The sequence below is a fragment of the Nipponia nippon genome, unplaced genomic scaffold (assembly GCF_047370975.1).
Source record: "Nipponia nippon isolate SJK-2023a ecotype South Korea unplaced genomic scaffold, ASM4737097v1 scaffold_11, whole genome shotgun sequence".
NCBI classification, from domain to species: domain Eukaryota; kingdom Metazoa; phylum Chordata; class Aves; order Pelecaniformes; family Threskiornithidae; genus Nipponia; species Nipponia nippon.
Genome location: NW_028262302.1, coordinates 19,359,179 through 19,375,759, shown reverse-complemented (window position 1 = coordinate 19,375,759; position 16,581 = coordinate 19,359,179). Strand labels below are relative to the sequence as shown.

General features: G+C 39.8%; 1 protein-coding gene across 3 annotated transcripts in view; it reads right to left on the bottom strand.

Moving 5' to 3' along the window:
* The window catches only part of PPP2R5C (protein phosphatase 2 regulatory subunit B'gamma), an 85,393-nt gene extending 69,046 nt beyond the window's left edge, over nt 1-16,347 (bottom strand). For all 3 annotated transcript variants that reach the window (XM_087747713.1, XM_087747714.1, XM_087747715.1), the window contains exons 1-2: nt 16,216-16,347; nt 14,457-14,522 (exon numbers count right to left, since the gene is read on the bottom strand). In XM_087747713.1, the coding sequence (XP_087603839.1) occupies nt 14,457-14,522; nt 16,216-16,242 (93 nt within the window). In that variant the 5' untranslated portion in view covers nt 16,243-16,347. The remainder of the gene's footprint in view (nt 1-14,456; nt 14,523-16,215) is intronic.
* Nucleotides 16,348-16,581: the final 234 nt, after the last annotated feature.

The following is a 16,581-nucleotide window of genomic DNA, read 5'->3' as shown; positions in this document are numbered from 1 at the left end:
GTACCTCTGTATGAAGTAAATAACAAATAACATAAAACCAGAAAAATGGTTCCTACCGATAGGTTTCCAGTTTGCTGTTATTTCCCACACTACACTTGACAGTGCTCTCTCTCAAGCTGAATAAAATGCATCATTAACAAAAGCCTGTCAGAACTTGTGATGCCGCCTTTCCCATTCCTTTTTTGAAGTAGGAAAAGCAGGTTTAAAGTAGGTAATAGTTAACTTTTTACATATGAATAATTTCATTACATTCTTTACAAGAACGATAAAACATCTAGGAGTGACCTATGCTACGAATATAGAAACAGATGAGCAGGAAATCTTACTGTAAGTGTTGTAATTGATTTTACAGGATCTTAATTTGCTGTAGAAGCCTTTCAAATTTGCCAACTATTTTACACTGAAGCACACACATCTGAAAATACACTTTGGCACTTTTCTTTTACAAGAAAGACCATATTGTCCTTTTCAGGAAGTGCCCATATGAAAACAAATAGGAAAAAAAAATCAGATGGGAATGGGATTCAGGATGGAAATCAAGTTGTAATGCTGCTACTTTGGCAGTCTGAATGGATTTAATTGGAGCTTTAAGTCGAGTAGATAGGAAAGCAGCGTTTCATTCCTGCATGAAATAACATCAACGGCATTTTCATAGAGATATGGCTAAAACAACAGAAACCACCTTTCTTTATGTTCCAAAAAGGATTTCCAGAATAGCTTATTCATCAGCAATTTCCATATGGTCTGGGAGTGTACACATTCAGCACACATGGAAATGTTACCATACATAAATTTATCTACCTTTAGAGTCTTTACGACAGTAATCTTATTCAAATTTTGTTCTAATAGCATAACTGGGAGAGAAATGTATATGCTTCGAGAATAGATTAGCAATTGTGTTATACACACAGTACTTAATATATCGCAGATATGTCTGAAAGCAACATTTAGTTTTCATTGAACACATTTAAGATGACCATTTTGCAAATTTAATATTATAATAGCAAAAACAACTTACAGCCTTATAGAACAAATAAGAGGAGACAATACACTGAACACCAGAAATCTTAAGTTACCAAAAATACTCTAGAACTTGTTTCAGTAAAAATGGCATACATCGGCAAGTTAAAAGCGTTTATGTACAAGTAATACCTGTTACATTGCATTTTTCAGACTATTTCACTTTTAAATCCCAAATACTAAATGCTTACAAATCTTTTTGCTGAAATACAAGTGATCTCCAAGGTAAATTCTATCCATTAATGCAAGTTTAAAAAAAAAATCCAGATGAAATTATGAATAGACTAATCAGAAAGAAAAACAGCACTAAAAATTAGGAAGCAATGACTTACCATGATTAAATGATTAAAGCTAATTAAGATGCATTACAAACACTATTACTACATAGGATTCTATACTTTCAATATTGTGCTTGAGCCTAATGGTGCTTTTCTGAATTGGCTATCTTCCACTGCCACCTGTTTTTTGTTCATTACCTGGAACAGGAAAAGCTGCTTTCCTGTTTCCTCTTCTCCCAAACAAATCCTCAATTTTGAATTAACAAGTGCTCACACGTGCCTGCGCACATGCGCACATTACAGTATCCTAAGGTAACACGCACCTCAGGGAACCAAGTATTCTAAATTGCAGATAAATTCTAAAATTAGCCAAAAGTGGTTATTTAAGAGGACGGGTAACATTTCTAATTAGAAATGTTGAAAGAAAGTATTTTGCGTTGCTATGGCAACTTCCCATCTAGCAGTGATGACTCCAGCGTAATTCTAGCCTTGAATCACTGGCCAATTTATCCAACAGATTTCTTCCTCCCTTCTACCATCAACCATGATCATCCCTGCTTTTCAGTCATGCTCCAGTCATTCAGACAGCACATACCAGAAAGCTGCCAGAACAGTTTCCAGTTCACTATTATTTGAATATTACGCTACACAGCTGTACCCAATGACCTCTGCAAGTGGCACTATGGTGCTATCACAAGAGAAATGGTCTCCGGAGCTTGCAGATAACCCGCTCCTGGATAGAGGGGCACCCAGAGAGAGTTAAGTCAAATTAAGACACACAGCTCAGCAATCTTAACCACCCCTCTAAAGAAAACGAATTCAGACTAACAATTCTGTGTATTCATTTGCTAAAGATTTCAAGGCGACATAACTTTTTATAAAGGTATAGTGCTCATTAGTTCTGATCAAAGAACCAACCAAGCTCAGCTTCCTCCTCCCAGTAACAAACCAAACTACTTCAGAAACCACAACTCCTGAGAATAACTGATGGACATTCTGCTACATCAGTGAACAATTCAACTTACTTGACAGCAGAACAGTCAAACTACAGATATATTTTTATCAATTCTCTTCCTGTGACTAGAATGGGAAATACCTATTCTTCCTCTTGTTCTGGCAACAGCTCCCTCCTACCCAAATGTTTATATACTCATAGACACATTAAATTCCAAAAGTGCTGATAAACCCCTGAAAATCTGTACAAATTAGTCTGAAAAAATGTCAGATTAAGAATGTGTTTCTTCAGATCATAATCAAAACACAACCCCCAGGTTTTCTGATCAATTTATTTTTTAAAAGCTAGAGCTTTACATACTGTTATGAACATTAAGACAACCAGGACCAGTGTGATTCTGACTTAACTTCTGCTTTTAACAATTGAAAAAACAGAGTTTATGTCTCTCAGTTCCCTTGAATAAGCTTAAAATGAATTCAAGAGAGTGAAAAGCAGGGAGGAGAGAAGGTTTCTTGTCAGTCAGGACAGTTCAAGATAGATAGTCCTTGGATCCCTTCCTCCCTTGAGTCCTCCTGCATCAAGCAGGACGTGGTACATTCCTTGTCTTAACATCACTGTTTGGGACAAAGTTGGATTCTTCATCCCCCCCAACTCGTACACAGGCAAGTATAGATCAGAACACAACACTAAGGTTGTGACCAGGGAAAGAAAGATATGAGTAGACCAGGCACATCTACAGTTACAGCCAATTTTTCTTTTTAAATTAAATTGATAGTCATCAAATAGCCCACATGGCAACTTTTACTTTTCGCCAGCCATCTAAGACGTAAGAGAGAGTGTACTGGGATCTGGAAGGAGGGTCTACCCTGCATCCCATGTATGTCAACAAGTCTTTCAGAAGACCCTATTCTTCCCTTTCCAACAGTCCCCCAAAAAACTGGTATTCAAGCTACCTTGACCAAACACGGGCAACCAGAAGAACTGTCTGACCTTACCTTTCAAAGCACACTCACTAAGAACTGAATTAGACCAAAGCACACAAAGTCTTCTGCTCCACAAAATCAAGAGAGCTTCCAAGCCAACGCTAAAGCAGGGTCAACTCTATAATGATGCAGCAAGCTTTCATACTGCTTTCTAAGATAAACTGGTCAGAGCAGAGTAAGGATTTGAAGATGACAATAACATCACCTGGATGCATCTGTCATTCAAGATTAAAAAAAATGGATGGCTTACTAGTGACAAAAATCAGATCACCTCCTAAGCACAAGGCAAGAGAGCCTCTCTCTTCCTGCCTGAAGAAAACATGGTGCTTGGCAGTATCCTACATGGTGTTTCCTGACACAGATCAGTCTAACACTAATCCACAAATTTCTTCCCTCTAATGAGTATCACCACTGAATTCCAGTTTATACCAGTGTGTATGCCATCCCAAGATGGCAGCAGCAAGCCACATACCAGCAAGAACCTTGATAAAAACTCTGGACTACAAGATCTGGATAGGTGAACTTGGTACCAATTAACACATAGTTAAGACTCCCTGTGAAATGCGGGTACACAGAGCAAACACTTCTTATAAGAATCATTAAGTCTGAATCCAAGAACAGAGGGCAAATGCTTGTACTAATGCAGAATTAATCCCTTCCTTCTTTTCCTTTTGGTATAGTAAGTAGCCTCCGTGGATTTATTTTTCATTAAGATAAACAGAGGTCTGATCTACTGCACCCAGAAGAAGCAATTTCTTACCAAGGCAGCCTCAGAAGGGGCTAGGAAAGCATTCTGTATTATATCTAAAATATAGTTACAATGAAACTGAAATACAGTTTACTGAAACTAAACAAAGAACGTGAGAAAACATGAAAGGGGCATTTACAACCTCATTTTTAAAACTGCATGAGGGCCCACTATGCAATCAAAATAATTTGGCTAAGAGGTTGAGGTCCAATACATAATCAATGTAATTAGGCTGAGAAGTTGAACTTAATTTAATCTCTTGAGATGAGAACTGAAATCAAAGATCAAGGAGTCAAGATGGGTGGAGAGCAGTTAAGAGCCTTCCATGCTGTTTTTTCCTATCTGCAGTAACTTCAAAGCAGTCTGAAAATCTCTGAACACTCCAGGAATCTTGAACTCTGCCGCAGAGCTCTCTCCTTTGCAGATCTTCATTTACTGCTCTCTTTTGGGGGTGGGAACAGGGACAGATCGTATCTGGCACGTGGCCCAGTAGCCATCAACCATCAAATATATCCACAGCATACCTGCAGGAGGTGGGCTGGTGGTGTTAGAGTAGCAGTTGGGACCGAGGCAAGTTGTTCAAGACAGCACACTACCAGAAGAACAGTATTTGTCAGCTGATTTCAATGCTGTCTTGTTAATGCCACCAGTTCAACATACCTTCCAAGACGACATCAGAATAAACTCTTGTTATTAAGGTATAAAAGATACGGCTTGACAGAGCTATCCAGAAAGTCTGCAGTAATTCTAGTTCATGCAAGTAGTGCCCAATCACTGATAAGGAGTTTGTTATTGAGCAACTAGCTACGATCTTTAACATCAGTATTTTCAATCTACAGAGATTCAGTGCAAACTGTACAAAGCTTGATATGGATTCTTAATCATCTGGACACACAAAAAAGGGCACTGATCCATAAACAACCCAGTTAAAAAAAGCAGGGAAACAACATGGTTGTTGGGTACCATTTTGGATGGCAAACAGTTCTGAGGTTCTCGCTTTGCTGAAGATTCTTGCTATCATGCCATTACTGTTCACTAGTTTCACCGCCACAAGATTTTTTGAACAGACAACTTCTGGAGGAGCCTCTGGAGATGCAGCTTACGGCACTGAAAGCTTTGGTTGGTTTCACACAGACCGCAACTTAGATTTCCATTGTTTTTCCTCAACAAAATCATATTCCAGAATGATACCTGGATCGGCCTGCTAGAATGATCTTTGCAGCTGCCATTCTAGCAAGTAATTTTATTATCATTAAAGATTCTTTCAGTGCTTGAGATACACTGGATAGTACAGTGGTAGTCTCAGCATAACATTATGTTTTTATTTGGTAAGATAGCACGAGGTGCATCCTAAAGCTTTGAGAATCCATGTTTTATAATGATAAACAAAAAGATTAACTTTTCAGCTGGGTGGTGATGACAAAATTTATTAGTTTAGCACACTGTAATCAGCACTCAGATTTACATTGTGGTACTTGTTTAGCAACTGGGATTTTGCAGTTACATATAGCAACGCTACTGCTGGCTATTCTTGACGTCTAACTACGGAGTTCCATTAGTGTTTTGTCAGAGGCAACATGGAGTTGAATTAAATCAGTGACTGGGAAGTTCCCTACGAGCAGGGAAGGTCATCTGGCCCTCTTCACTGCAGAGGGGTGCCCACAGCAAGTTGTACAGTCACAAACCATTTTAGAAGACTGATCTACAACTTGCTGAAGCTCTTCCACCGTTCTTGCTGGCATTTATTTTTCAGGGCACAAAGCATTGCATGTATTTCCTGTTAGCTGCTTACAGACATGGCTCAAATTTTATCTTCTAAAGAATGGTATCATCACAGCTTTGTGCAACACACTTGACTTGCAACACATCAAACCAATCCTGACAATTGCCAAAGATGTCTCACCTCAGCATACTCCATCCTTGACATTCTTGCACTGTAATTTTACGTTCATAATTAAATGTCAGTAGCATAAGGCTTGGTTTCCACTTGCTCCTTGTAAACTTAATTTTGTTCTAAGTAGTTTACTCCAGGAACAAACTGACATTTGATTGCTTTCAGTCAGAGATCAGATCTGCAGCCTGAGGTTGTAGAGTACTGGCAAAGATGACAGGGTGCTCAGGCTCAGACTGTAGGCGGACTCGTGCTGTTTTGAGTTTGCTGAAACGTCACCATCAATGAGCACCTGGTACTTCACAAACATAGGCAGCAAAGCTACATTTGTTTCTTAATGCATCTTCTATAATGAAACTTCAAAGAAACAAATGCCCCCGGAAAAGTGAAATTTGTTACCTGCAACTATCAGTTAGCTAATTAAATATGATTAAAACCAGATAATGTCCTAAGTATTATTTCAAAACATTTACATAAATACAGAGATGAAGAATCTGAATAAATGATGACCTGGCTTAAATTACTTTAGTTTTTGATTTTCAATTGTAATTTCTCTCTGATCAGCCTGAACTACCCTTTTACTTTCAAAAAAACCCAAGAAAAAAATACTGTTGTGCTTTTTTTATGTATATATACACACACATATACACACATACATATACCTAAGGTTCCCACATTTGAAGGAAAACACACACACACATCTCATTTGCTTTAAGGCCCAACTCCGATACTCTGCTGTAAATTTTAATTATACAAAGCTACTGATGAGCTAAGGCTACTGTATATGTGGCTTTACCAATGACGTCTGTGTTCTTGTGCTCCCTGATCCATTCATAATCGTTTCTCACTTCATATACTCATACTGAAATCTCTTTTGCTTTGCCCCCTGCCCCCCAATTTGGTCTTTGTATTAGATACTATATAAGAGTTAAGAGTCCATGACAAGGTTCCTGGGCATTTTAGTAGTATAACAACAACCTTGACAACTTCTGAAGAACTGTTACACCAAATCATTTCATCTTTGGCTCTCATCATGCTTTTATTTTACATGTCACGAGAAAAATTTACTTTTCAGTACTTCAGACTGCTAAACGGAGCAGTGATGAGGAAGCATATTAGATTATAGTTACTATAAAGGTGTAGCAAATGATAATATTTGGCAATCGTCTTTTAAGAAGTATATTCAGGAGTGGGGCAGCATTATTCTCCTAGAATTTTTTTTTTTTTAATTGGCCCCAAAAGCCTGGGGGGGACGACACGAAACACACACAGAAAAAATACCAAAGCCTACCATCCCACTTCTAGATTTACAAATTTATTCTGGCTTCAAATGAAATTGAGGGGAAAAAAACCAAACAAGATTAAATGTTTGTAAAGTCAGTGAACTATATTAATCATTCTATATTATACATATGCATTAATGAACACCTGAGTCCTCTCAGTTTAAGGAGCAGTAGGCCTTAACTCTTATGAAAAAACTTAACAGAACTAATTTGAAACAAAGGATGAAAAGGATTTTTTCAGTTTACAAACTGCTCATATCCATTTTTGCTCCTTTTGATTCGAACAGCCTTTGCCTTCATTGCTGTGTTTCCATTCAGGAAGGATTCAGAGAGTTTAAAAGCATCATTACGAAGCAGAGGATAGCAAGTACTAAAACAAACCACAAACCAAAGACCTCACACATCATATTTTACACAATTAGTTGTCAGCCTTGTGTAAGAACTAAAAGGCCATAGGATCCTGTTTTCAGAAGCATCTCCTTTTAGGTAACAAAATACTTGTATACAGCAGTGTGGTACATTTCTTTTTCAATTAGTTTTAAAAGCCTAATATTAAAGTTACATAACAAGCACTGTTAAGGTAACCTCTTTCACTAATCAGTATTAAGGTATATTTGCTTTGGATGCAGAAGGAAATTCCAATTCCCAAAAACAAAAAGGCAAGATGTCAATAAAAACTGGAAATAGGAAATTACAGAAGTTAAAAACAAACAAAAAATTGCATAGCTGCTTTAAGAGTAACACATAGTGCATCCTTCTAGTCAGCAAATAGCACCTCATTTAGTACTAAGGGTGTATTCACTTGCTACGCTGAAGTATTTTTCAATGGTTATATCAACCCATTAAAAAATTCTCTCCAGAAAAAAAATGAGAACTGCAAGCCATGAACAAAAATTAGTTTTCAAATTAATTTTTTTAAAGAAGTTGGCACACCAGTTTAAAGATAAAGAAACAAAAAACCCGAAAGCCCACAGACTTCATTTACATAGCTGATACGAGGGGAGAAAAAAAAAAATCCTGATTTTATATGTAGTGTTGGTTTAAAATCCTTTTTTGCTAATGTTAGAAGTAAAATCCCAAACTAATAGCCCTAGAAAGCTTCAGAAGACAGAAGGTCTAGCACTGTCCATTTATAGCCATTCTGCAATTCAAACTTGAGAGGACTAGTTGTTCAAAATTTCAAATTTATTTCATGAGTATCTGTGTTCTTCCAAATGAAAGAAAACCAATTTCCAAATCAACTTTATCTGCGGCATGGGACTGACTCATGAAAACACTGGCTACCCCACCTATCAGTCCAGCTGGGGCATATTACTGAACACACACTGAGGAAACAGCTAGGGTACAGCTAGGTTTGTTACGCACTGTATAGACCAGACAAACATAGCTTATTGATTTGGCCCACTCAAAACTTGGGGGTTTGGGGATGCTTTATTACAGGCTATCAGCCATTGCTGATCTAGATGGCTATATAAACTGGCATCAAGCTAATAGTATGGTAAGGAGTACTACCCAAACCCTTAAAACACTGTTTTATGTTATAAATAAATACTTAACTTCAGGCATTAATTAAAAGAGATAAATCTGATCTATGCTAAATATCTCTCTTTGTAAAAGACATCTGCTTCTATGAAGAACAACGATTAGAGGGGAATCTTACACCTCAAAGATTCTGAACTCAATGCATCCAAAAATGCTGTGCCACTGAGTGACAGAGATTGCCCATCGAACAATAATAATGGAAAAGAGCCTAAATGATAGCTGCTTTATATAAGTGCCAATAAATACATATACACTGAATCACATGTAAGTACAAATTAACATACTAAACAATTAAAACAGGATAATCTCAGCTGATAGAAAGAAAGTTTGTGGCAAGAAGATATTTCCAGAAATTATTTAGGAGCAGTCCCAGTCCTAATACATATGAACAAGGCACGGAAAACAACACCAGAACTTTTGGAAAGGTATTCTCCTCTCCCCCTAAACCCCAAGCTCCTCTGCTATAGTCCCTAATGAGTTGCCTAATAAGTACTTAACTGTGCTAAGACTTTCAAATATAAGTTCACAAATTATGAAGTAGAAAAATCTAGTCATAAGCTAGACATTGTATAACAGTCTCCATACACCATCTTCAAGGTCAGATCAGGTGTGTTTGTTTCTCAGGGTTACTAATGACTGGTACAGTGCCTTAAATAGCATTGCAATGAAAAATCATAAACAGGAAACATGAGAAAAATAAGCAACAGTATATAGAAAATATGGAGTCAACTTTCTAAATAAATTGTTGCTACTGATCACAGGAACCTGTTGACACAAAAAACGTTGGATTTATTGCTTTTGTCTATTCCTATTTTTCCTGTTAACATTAGGAGACTTCTACATATGATCTGTGCTAAGAAAACCACACAAAACCATCAATGCCACTTCTACCCCCCACCCTTTTTTAACTTATTATTTTTAAGGAAAGTGGCAATCGTATGTGCACATGTAATCAGGAATCAGTAAAAGAAGTAAGGAGAATTCTAATAGTCTTTCCCCCACTGTGTGCTGGCTAATACAGGAACGGTGATCACAGAAAACTGGATAGCTACCTCTCAAGGCTCTTTCAGAGAGATGAAAATCCTTACTTTTGCTGAAGTATTTTAAAGATGGCCCATTAAAGAGAGATTTTTGTAATTTCATTACCAATCCCCCAAAATATTACCATTATGTTGAACAGCCTAAGAAATTAACTTTTAAATAAATCAGGCTTCACAAAGCAGGGAAGAAAAACCTCTGAAAACAAAACCTGACAAAATCGCTGCACTGGAAGCTACTACCAGTGTTTAATAAACCTACTGAAAAGTGATGGCTGTGAGACAGTGGCAGGACAGAAGCACGGATCAGTATTTAACAAAGCTTTTTTTTTTTTTTTAACTTGGTTTCAACAGTGATTATAGTCTGACATTAGCAACACACGCTGTCAATAAATCAAGCAATTTCTTGCATGACAAGAAAACTGGCCAATGCAGTTTATATTTTATTACATTTTGATTTGACTGTATTCAATAAACACACCTTTAAAGTAGAAAGAACCAACCAGGGCAGCACATGGAAACAATGAGATAATACACACAAACACACACACGCTCCTCAAACCACAGTAGTCTTCCGTTTGCTGTTCTGCCACGCAGAGAATCAGAGATCACAATTCTTTTTTCGTTTGTTAAAAGTCACCAAGCCAATACTTTCTTAAACAACAAAACTAGTCTTTCCCTTCTACAGACTACTCAGCACCTAGATTCAAAATGAATACAAATTTTAAATTTAGAAGTTTCAGGCCTTCTTAAGCCAGTCCACCTAGACCTAGAAGATGCTATCACTCCCAGTCACCTACTCCTGCCTTGGAGGAAAAGTTACCAGCTACTTCCGACCCTTCCATCCCGCAGGTGAACCACAACAGTGAATTGTCCAAGCGCTCCTAGACCATTCCAGTGACTGGGGAAAAGTGCCAAGTTTTAGCACGTACACTCCCACAGGCAAAACAGAGAAATAAGAGTCTATAGGGTTAAAATTTTAACTTCCTTCCCCTGTGGTTATATTTGAAAACTACTGTTAAAGTACTGTGAGAAACACTGGAATTTTTAAAGTGTTAGTTTTTTGCTAGAGATAGGAAAAAAGTAATGTTTCTCAACAATCATTAACTATTACCAAGCCACCTCTTTCTAAAGAAATGAGACCGCCCATAAATTACTACTGCCTTAACTCAAGAGGAGACCTCCACACCTCTGTGACAGAACAGAACTCTACAACAAAGCTTATCCGTGAGGCAAGTAACTTCTGCAAAGGCCAGTCAGGTCACAGGGAATATGTCCACAAGCGTTGGCATAGCTAAGCCCCACACCAAGGCATTTTTTTTTTTGTTTTCCAATTCGTTTCTGTTCCGAGTATAGGTTGTGGGCACTGGTAAACAAACCCCCCCAAGTATTTTACCGGAGTAGAGACACTACTCCCCCACAGAGGAAAAACAATACACGACAGATTAAGTCTTTGTTCACAATCTGAAGACACTAATATCCTGGACAAATTACTGAAGTAAGAGGTTATCCTTAAAGGAATAAATTCAATTGTTCTGGCAACTATTTAGTCTAATTCATCAATGTTTACTAACAGGTTACAAACGAAAGTTAGACAGGAGCTAAATCATATTAGCTCTTAAGTGCTCAAAAAGTGAACAATATGCACAACTGGAAACTGGAATAATTGCATTAGGGTACAGAATAACAAGGTGCCCTCACCTCATAGATACTGTGCATTTCTGGTACCTCCCTCACAAAAAGGAGAACGGAACACAGGAACAGAGAAGGACAATCAAAGTAATGGAAGTCCTCCCAGCTAGGGGAGATTAAGCAGGGCTTGGTGGAAAAAAAAAAAAATAATCTACAGATGGCAATATAAAAAGTCAATTAAATAATGAATAATATGAAAACAGTTTTACACAACACCTCAGCAAAGTAACCTTCTAAGCCACATACTGGCTTAAAGAAAAGCATACTGGGAGGGAAGACCATACATCTACTCTGTTTCCAAATCTCTCTTGAGTATCAGCTACTGACCACACAGCAAATATGAAGCAACATGGACCTCTCTCCTTATGTAGTATGGCTCTTTTGATATTACATCAAGTAACCAAGGCACAGGTAATACAAGGAGAATCATCTTATATTCTTTCCCCTAAACATCTGCTTGGTGGGAATGCTGAAGACAGGAAAATAGGCAAGATGGACCTTGGTTTCAAACACAACTACAATGGGATTCTTTGAGATTTAAATGAAGAGGACTTCAGTAGGTCACCTGTGTACTGCAGCTAATATTTAGTACTTCTGCAAGTACTACATGCTTATGGGCTATTGTTGAAATTTTCAAAGCAAGACAAGCATCAGCTTAAGTCACTTTCATCCCCTTTTAGCATGGGCATCCTGATCTGGCATACCAGGAATCATTTCACGTTCCAAACTTGCTGTACAGCTTCACTCAACTGAAATCTTGTTTCCCTGACTGCAAGACAGGAAAAACACTTGTTCCTTTTCGTAAATATTAAGATCTGTTGTACTTTTTTATCTATAGAAGTCCAAGGCACCATGAATTTAGTTAAGTGCTATAAAAGTGTCTATAAATAAAGAATTTGTGGGATGCTGCTGCTTGTGTTGTCCCTGTTCTTTGAATAGCAGACAGCTTCTAGTCTTTACAATCTGTCATTTGCATTAAATGCATATGCATTAAATGCATTTTGAGGGAAAAAAATGAAATAAACCAGCATATTTCCAAATCTACGCATAGTCTAGAAGAGGATTTTTAAAAAGCCATGTTAAAACACACGCACAAGGAAACTGAAGACAACCTTCTTCAAAGAAAAAAACCAAAACAACCCTAGAAATGTATTAACAGTGTATTCCAGAATATTTCTATATTTACTATTCTTCACTATGTTAATAGCCTCCTTTCTGCTCATATAAGCACCAGTTAACATACATCATGATTACAGCCAGCCACACCAGAATGCAAAGTCTACATTACTATTTGTGTGCAATTATTCTATTAATTAAGTTAATGAGTCAAGCACTGAGGTGTTCAAAATTGTATGGAGACTAAATAATGCCCACTGGGAATGGCAATTCTAGTGTATGTGCCAGTCACATTCCCAGTCCCTTTCCCATTCTGCCCCTGCTCACGTATGATTAAGTATCATTGATAACATAAGTAAACTGTACTTTTCATCGGGAATTCTACCTGGAAGGACAACTGAAAAAGAAAAATGCATGAACACAACAACAAATTCTCCTATTGAGATTCATCTCTCTCACATTTTAAGTGTAATTTAAAAAAAAGCTAGATCTGCAAACACAGAGAGAAATTACAAAGAAAACTGCATATACATTTTCAGTTAACATTTAAAGCTCTCCAATAATTAACTATGGGAGTTTTACACTCTATCCTGAAGTACGAAGAACGAATAAGAATATCAGTTTTGGTCTCAGCACTTTGCCATTCAGAAGCTTGAGAAAATAACCAGTCAACAAACACACAGCAAAGATGCTGATAATGACGAGCCTTACAGTTGCACAGGAACTAAAATTACATCCAAGAAGTAATACTCTTTTTAACATCACAGCAATATACTGTAAAGACAGAACATATCACAATAAAGTACATCTATTTACACCATTATAAACATCTACACTGATACATTTCTTATCTCATTTTAAGAGCTTTCCTAGTAGCTAAGATCTCTCCTAGTAGCTAGGTTCCCTCCACCAAAACTCACTCCCTTTATCTGAATTTGCTAAAATACTTAAGTTTACAAGTTTTAATGATTTTATTAATGCAGTAGTATCATGCATCTTTCTGCATAACAAACACATGAAAACTCACTGAAGTGCATCAGAAAGAGTACACTGAATATTCCCACGCACCTACCCCCAACTGTCATTTCATGGAGGAAAAATGGTAAAGCTGGATAAGTATTTTGTTCTCAAACATTACTTTTCCATACCCAAACATGTAGTTTAGAGGCTGAAATACATAAGCTTTTCAGTGTAGCATTTTACACTCATGCTGGTATGACCATTTTAAAGGAAACTTCAGAATCCACCTAAACAGTGGATTTCCAAATGGAGCAAATTTATTAATTCTGAGTTTCTGGGTTAATGTGGGAAAGGAAGTGAATAATGATTTAATTGACCCCTTTCAAGTCACTGCACCTTGCTGGTGGGCAAAACGGAGAGCAATGCAGAAGGAAAAAAAAAAAATCAGCACCAACGAGAATAATCAGTCAAAAATGGAACACTCCATTGTATACCTATAAAAAGAAATTGCACAACAAAACAACTGTCAGCCTTTGATTAAGCCTAAGGTCTCCTGACACTTAACTGACATGCCAACATCGACAGTTTGAGAGAAGAGAGCTCTGGGAGTTACAGAGAACGATAAAAACTGCAACAAGCAACTAGAAGACAAGCCCAAAACCTCACAATAAGACTAGAAAATAAGACAGATGTACATCTCATAACCAAAAAGGAAACAGATGAATATTTAAGACTGTAGCAAGCAAGTATTTATTTACTTTAAATAAAATTAACTTCTTCAAAAGTATCTTCTCTTAAGTCTTCCAAACACTTTTTGTCAAATACCAGGGCAGTAGGTCCACAACTACCTGTCATATCAAAATTATAACAATCCAGAAAAACTTAAAACACTCTTCAAAAGTCATGACAAATTTGCCTGGAAAAAAACCTACGTATTTTAGTAATATTTACCTCATGTTCTTGGTTATCTTGTCCCTCTTTGCCAGTTTTTCCACTCTTGGCTGATTTTGCAGGTTCCTTAAAAAAAAAAGTTAGCAGTCTCAGTTACTTTGAAACGGAGATCTAGATAGATTTTTCAAGCCAAGAAATTAGGGTTTTTTAGACACTCACTAAGAATATTAAAATTAATGGGACAAAAATGATACTGTTTTATTGGAAGATCTTACTACTGAAATATCAGTCTCTACAAAGCTGCTTTAAACATTTTTCATCTGCAGAAAGGGTTTTGAATTTTATCTATGCCTCAAAATTCACACATAAAGTATGTAAACTTTCATATAGGTAAGCAAGCAGGGACAAAAAAATGCAAGTGATTTGAAGCATGTCTAAGAACTTACCCTTATTGTCTTTGGTTTATTATCTTCAGGAATAATTATATTTAGTTTAGCTTTGAAACTAGCATCAGTGCAGTATACATTTTACACTTAATTATTTTGTCTGTTCTAGGGGCTAGAAAGTATTTTAAGTAGGCCCACAACTCAAATTTCTACCTCCCAGCATTGTACTTAACTTGTATCCTTCACTCATGGTATATCTTTGAGATTTGTTATTCTCAGAAAAGTTTGAATGTTTTTAGTATCAAAGGTGGCAAGGATATTGCGAAAAAGTTAAAACAAACAAACCCCCACAAACCACAACACCCAACCTCCCTACATCTAATTTTAAAACGATGTTGAAAAACCTAAAAGACAAGCAGAAGTCAACCAAACAGAAAAGGTCTACAGGGATAGCAGCTGGATGAGGCAGACCGTATTCTTCACTGTTTCTGACTTCCACTCATATGGCTAATTGCCTAGCACATAAAATAAAGTGCAATCCAGTTAACTTTCTGTTGGATTCAGAAGTTTTCTGCGAACATTACTTGTGCAAGCCCCTTTCGTGGCTGCCAGACAAATCACTCCTGGGAGCACGGGGGGAAACTGAGGCAAAGCGGGGCCAAGTCTAGATCCTCTCCCATTGTCAGGAAAAGGAGGCGAAAAGATTTCGCGTGGCGATTAGCGCTCCTTCAGTGCTTATGGTGATGCCCCGAGCGCAACTTCCACTGCAGCCAGAACCACGCAGCAGTGGAACTTCCCGGGACGGGGACCGGGCAAGCAGCAGTGGGGACAGACACCCGCACCCCTCCCCAGCCCTGCCGCCATGAAAAACACCCCTTCCCCCCCAGCACACCCGGGCCAGCCCCGAAGTGCGAGACCCCCCCCTCCCAGCTCACCCTCCCGCCCGGCACGGCTGCGGACACGTTTCCCATCCCCTCCCTCCAGCACTCCCCCGCACGCCAAAACCACGGCCTCCCTCCACCGACTCCCTCTCTCCCGGCTGCCCCCAACTCCGCGCCCGCCCGCCGCGGGCTCCGAACCCACGCTCCGGCGGGGCGGACCCCCGGGGCCCGGCGAGACAACACCAGGACCCCCCCCCGGCCGCCACGGCACCCTCTGGACTAGGCCCGACCGGGAGCTGCCCCCTCCCCAGTACCCTGCGCCCAGGGGAAAGCAGGGGGCCGGCATACAGCGGTGAGGGGAGGGGGCTGCCCCTCACACGGCTCTCCCCAGCGGCGGGGAGCGCCCCGCCGGCCGCCTGCGCGCCGGGCTCCGCTCGCCGCTGCCGCCGCCGCCCCCCGCCGCGCTCTGCCCCAGGCCCCTCCTCCCCGCGGGGCCTGCGCCCCACAGCCTCCCCGCGGGGCCTGGACCCACCCGCAACCCCACCCACTCACTTTCTCCTTCTTGTTTTTATTCGGCATGGCCGCCCCACGCAACCCCCGGCGGCCCCGCTCCGCGCTGCGCCCGCCCCGCGCTGCCGCTGCCGCTCCCCCCGGCCTCGGCGACGGCGGCGGCCTCGGTCCTCCCCCCGCCCCCTTCCTCCTCCGCCCGCCGCGAGCGGGCCGCTGCCTCCCCATTGGCTGCCCGCGTCACGTGAGCCGCGGCTCCCGTTGCGTCATCTGGTAGGCGGGGCTGGCGGCGGCTTCCCGCTTCTCGCCCCGCCTGTCGCGCCTCCGAGCGGCGGCGGCCGGCGGGGCCGGGCCCCGGACTCTCCCCGGCTCCGCCCGGGCTGCGGGGCGGGCCCCGCGGCTCCAGCCACG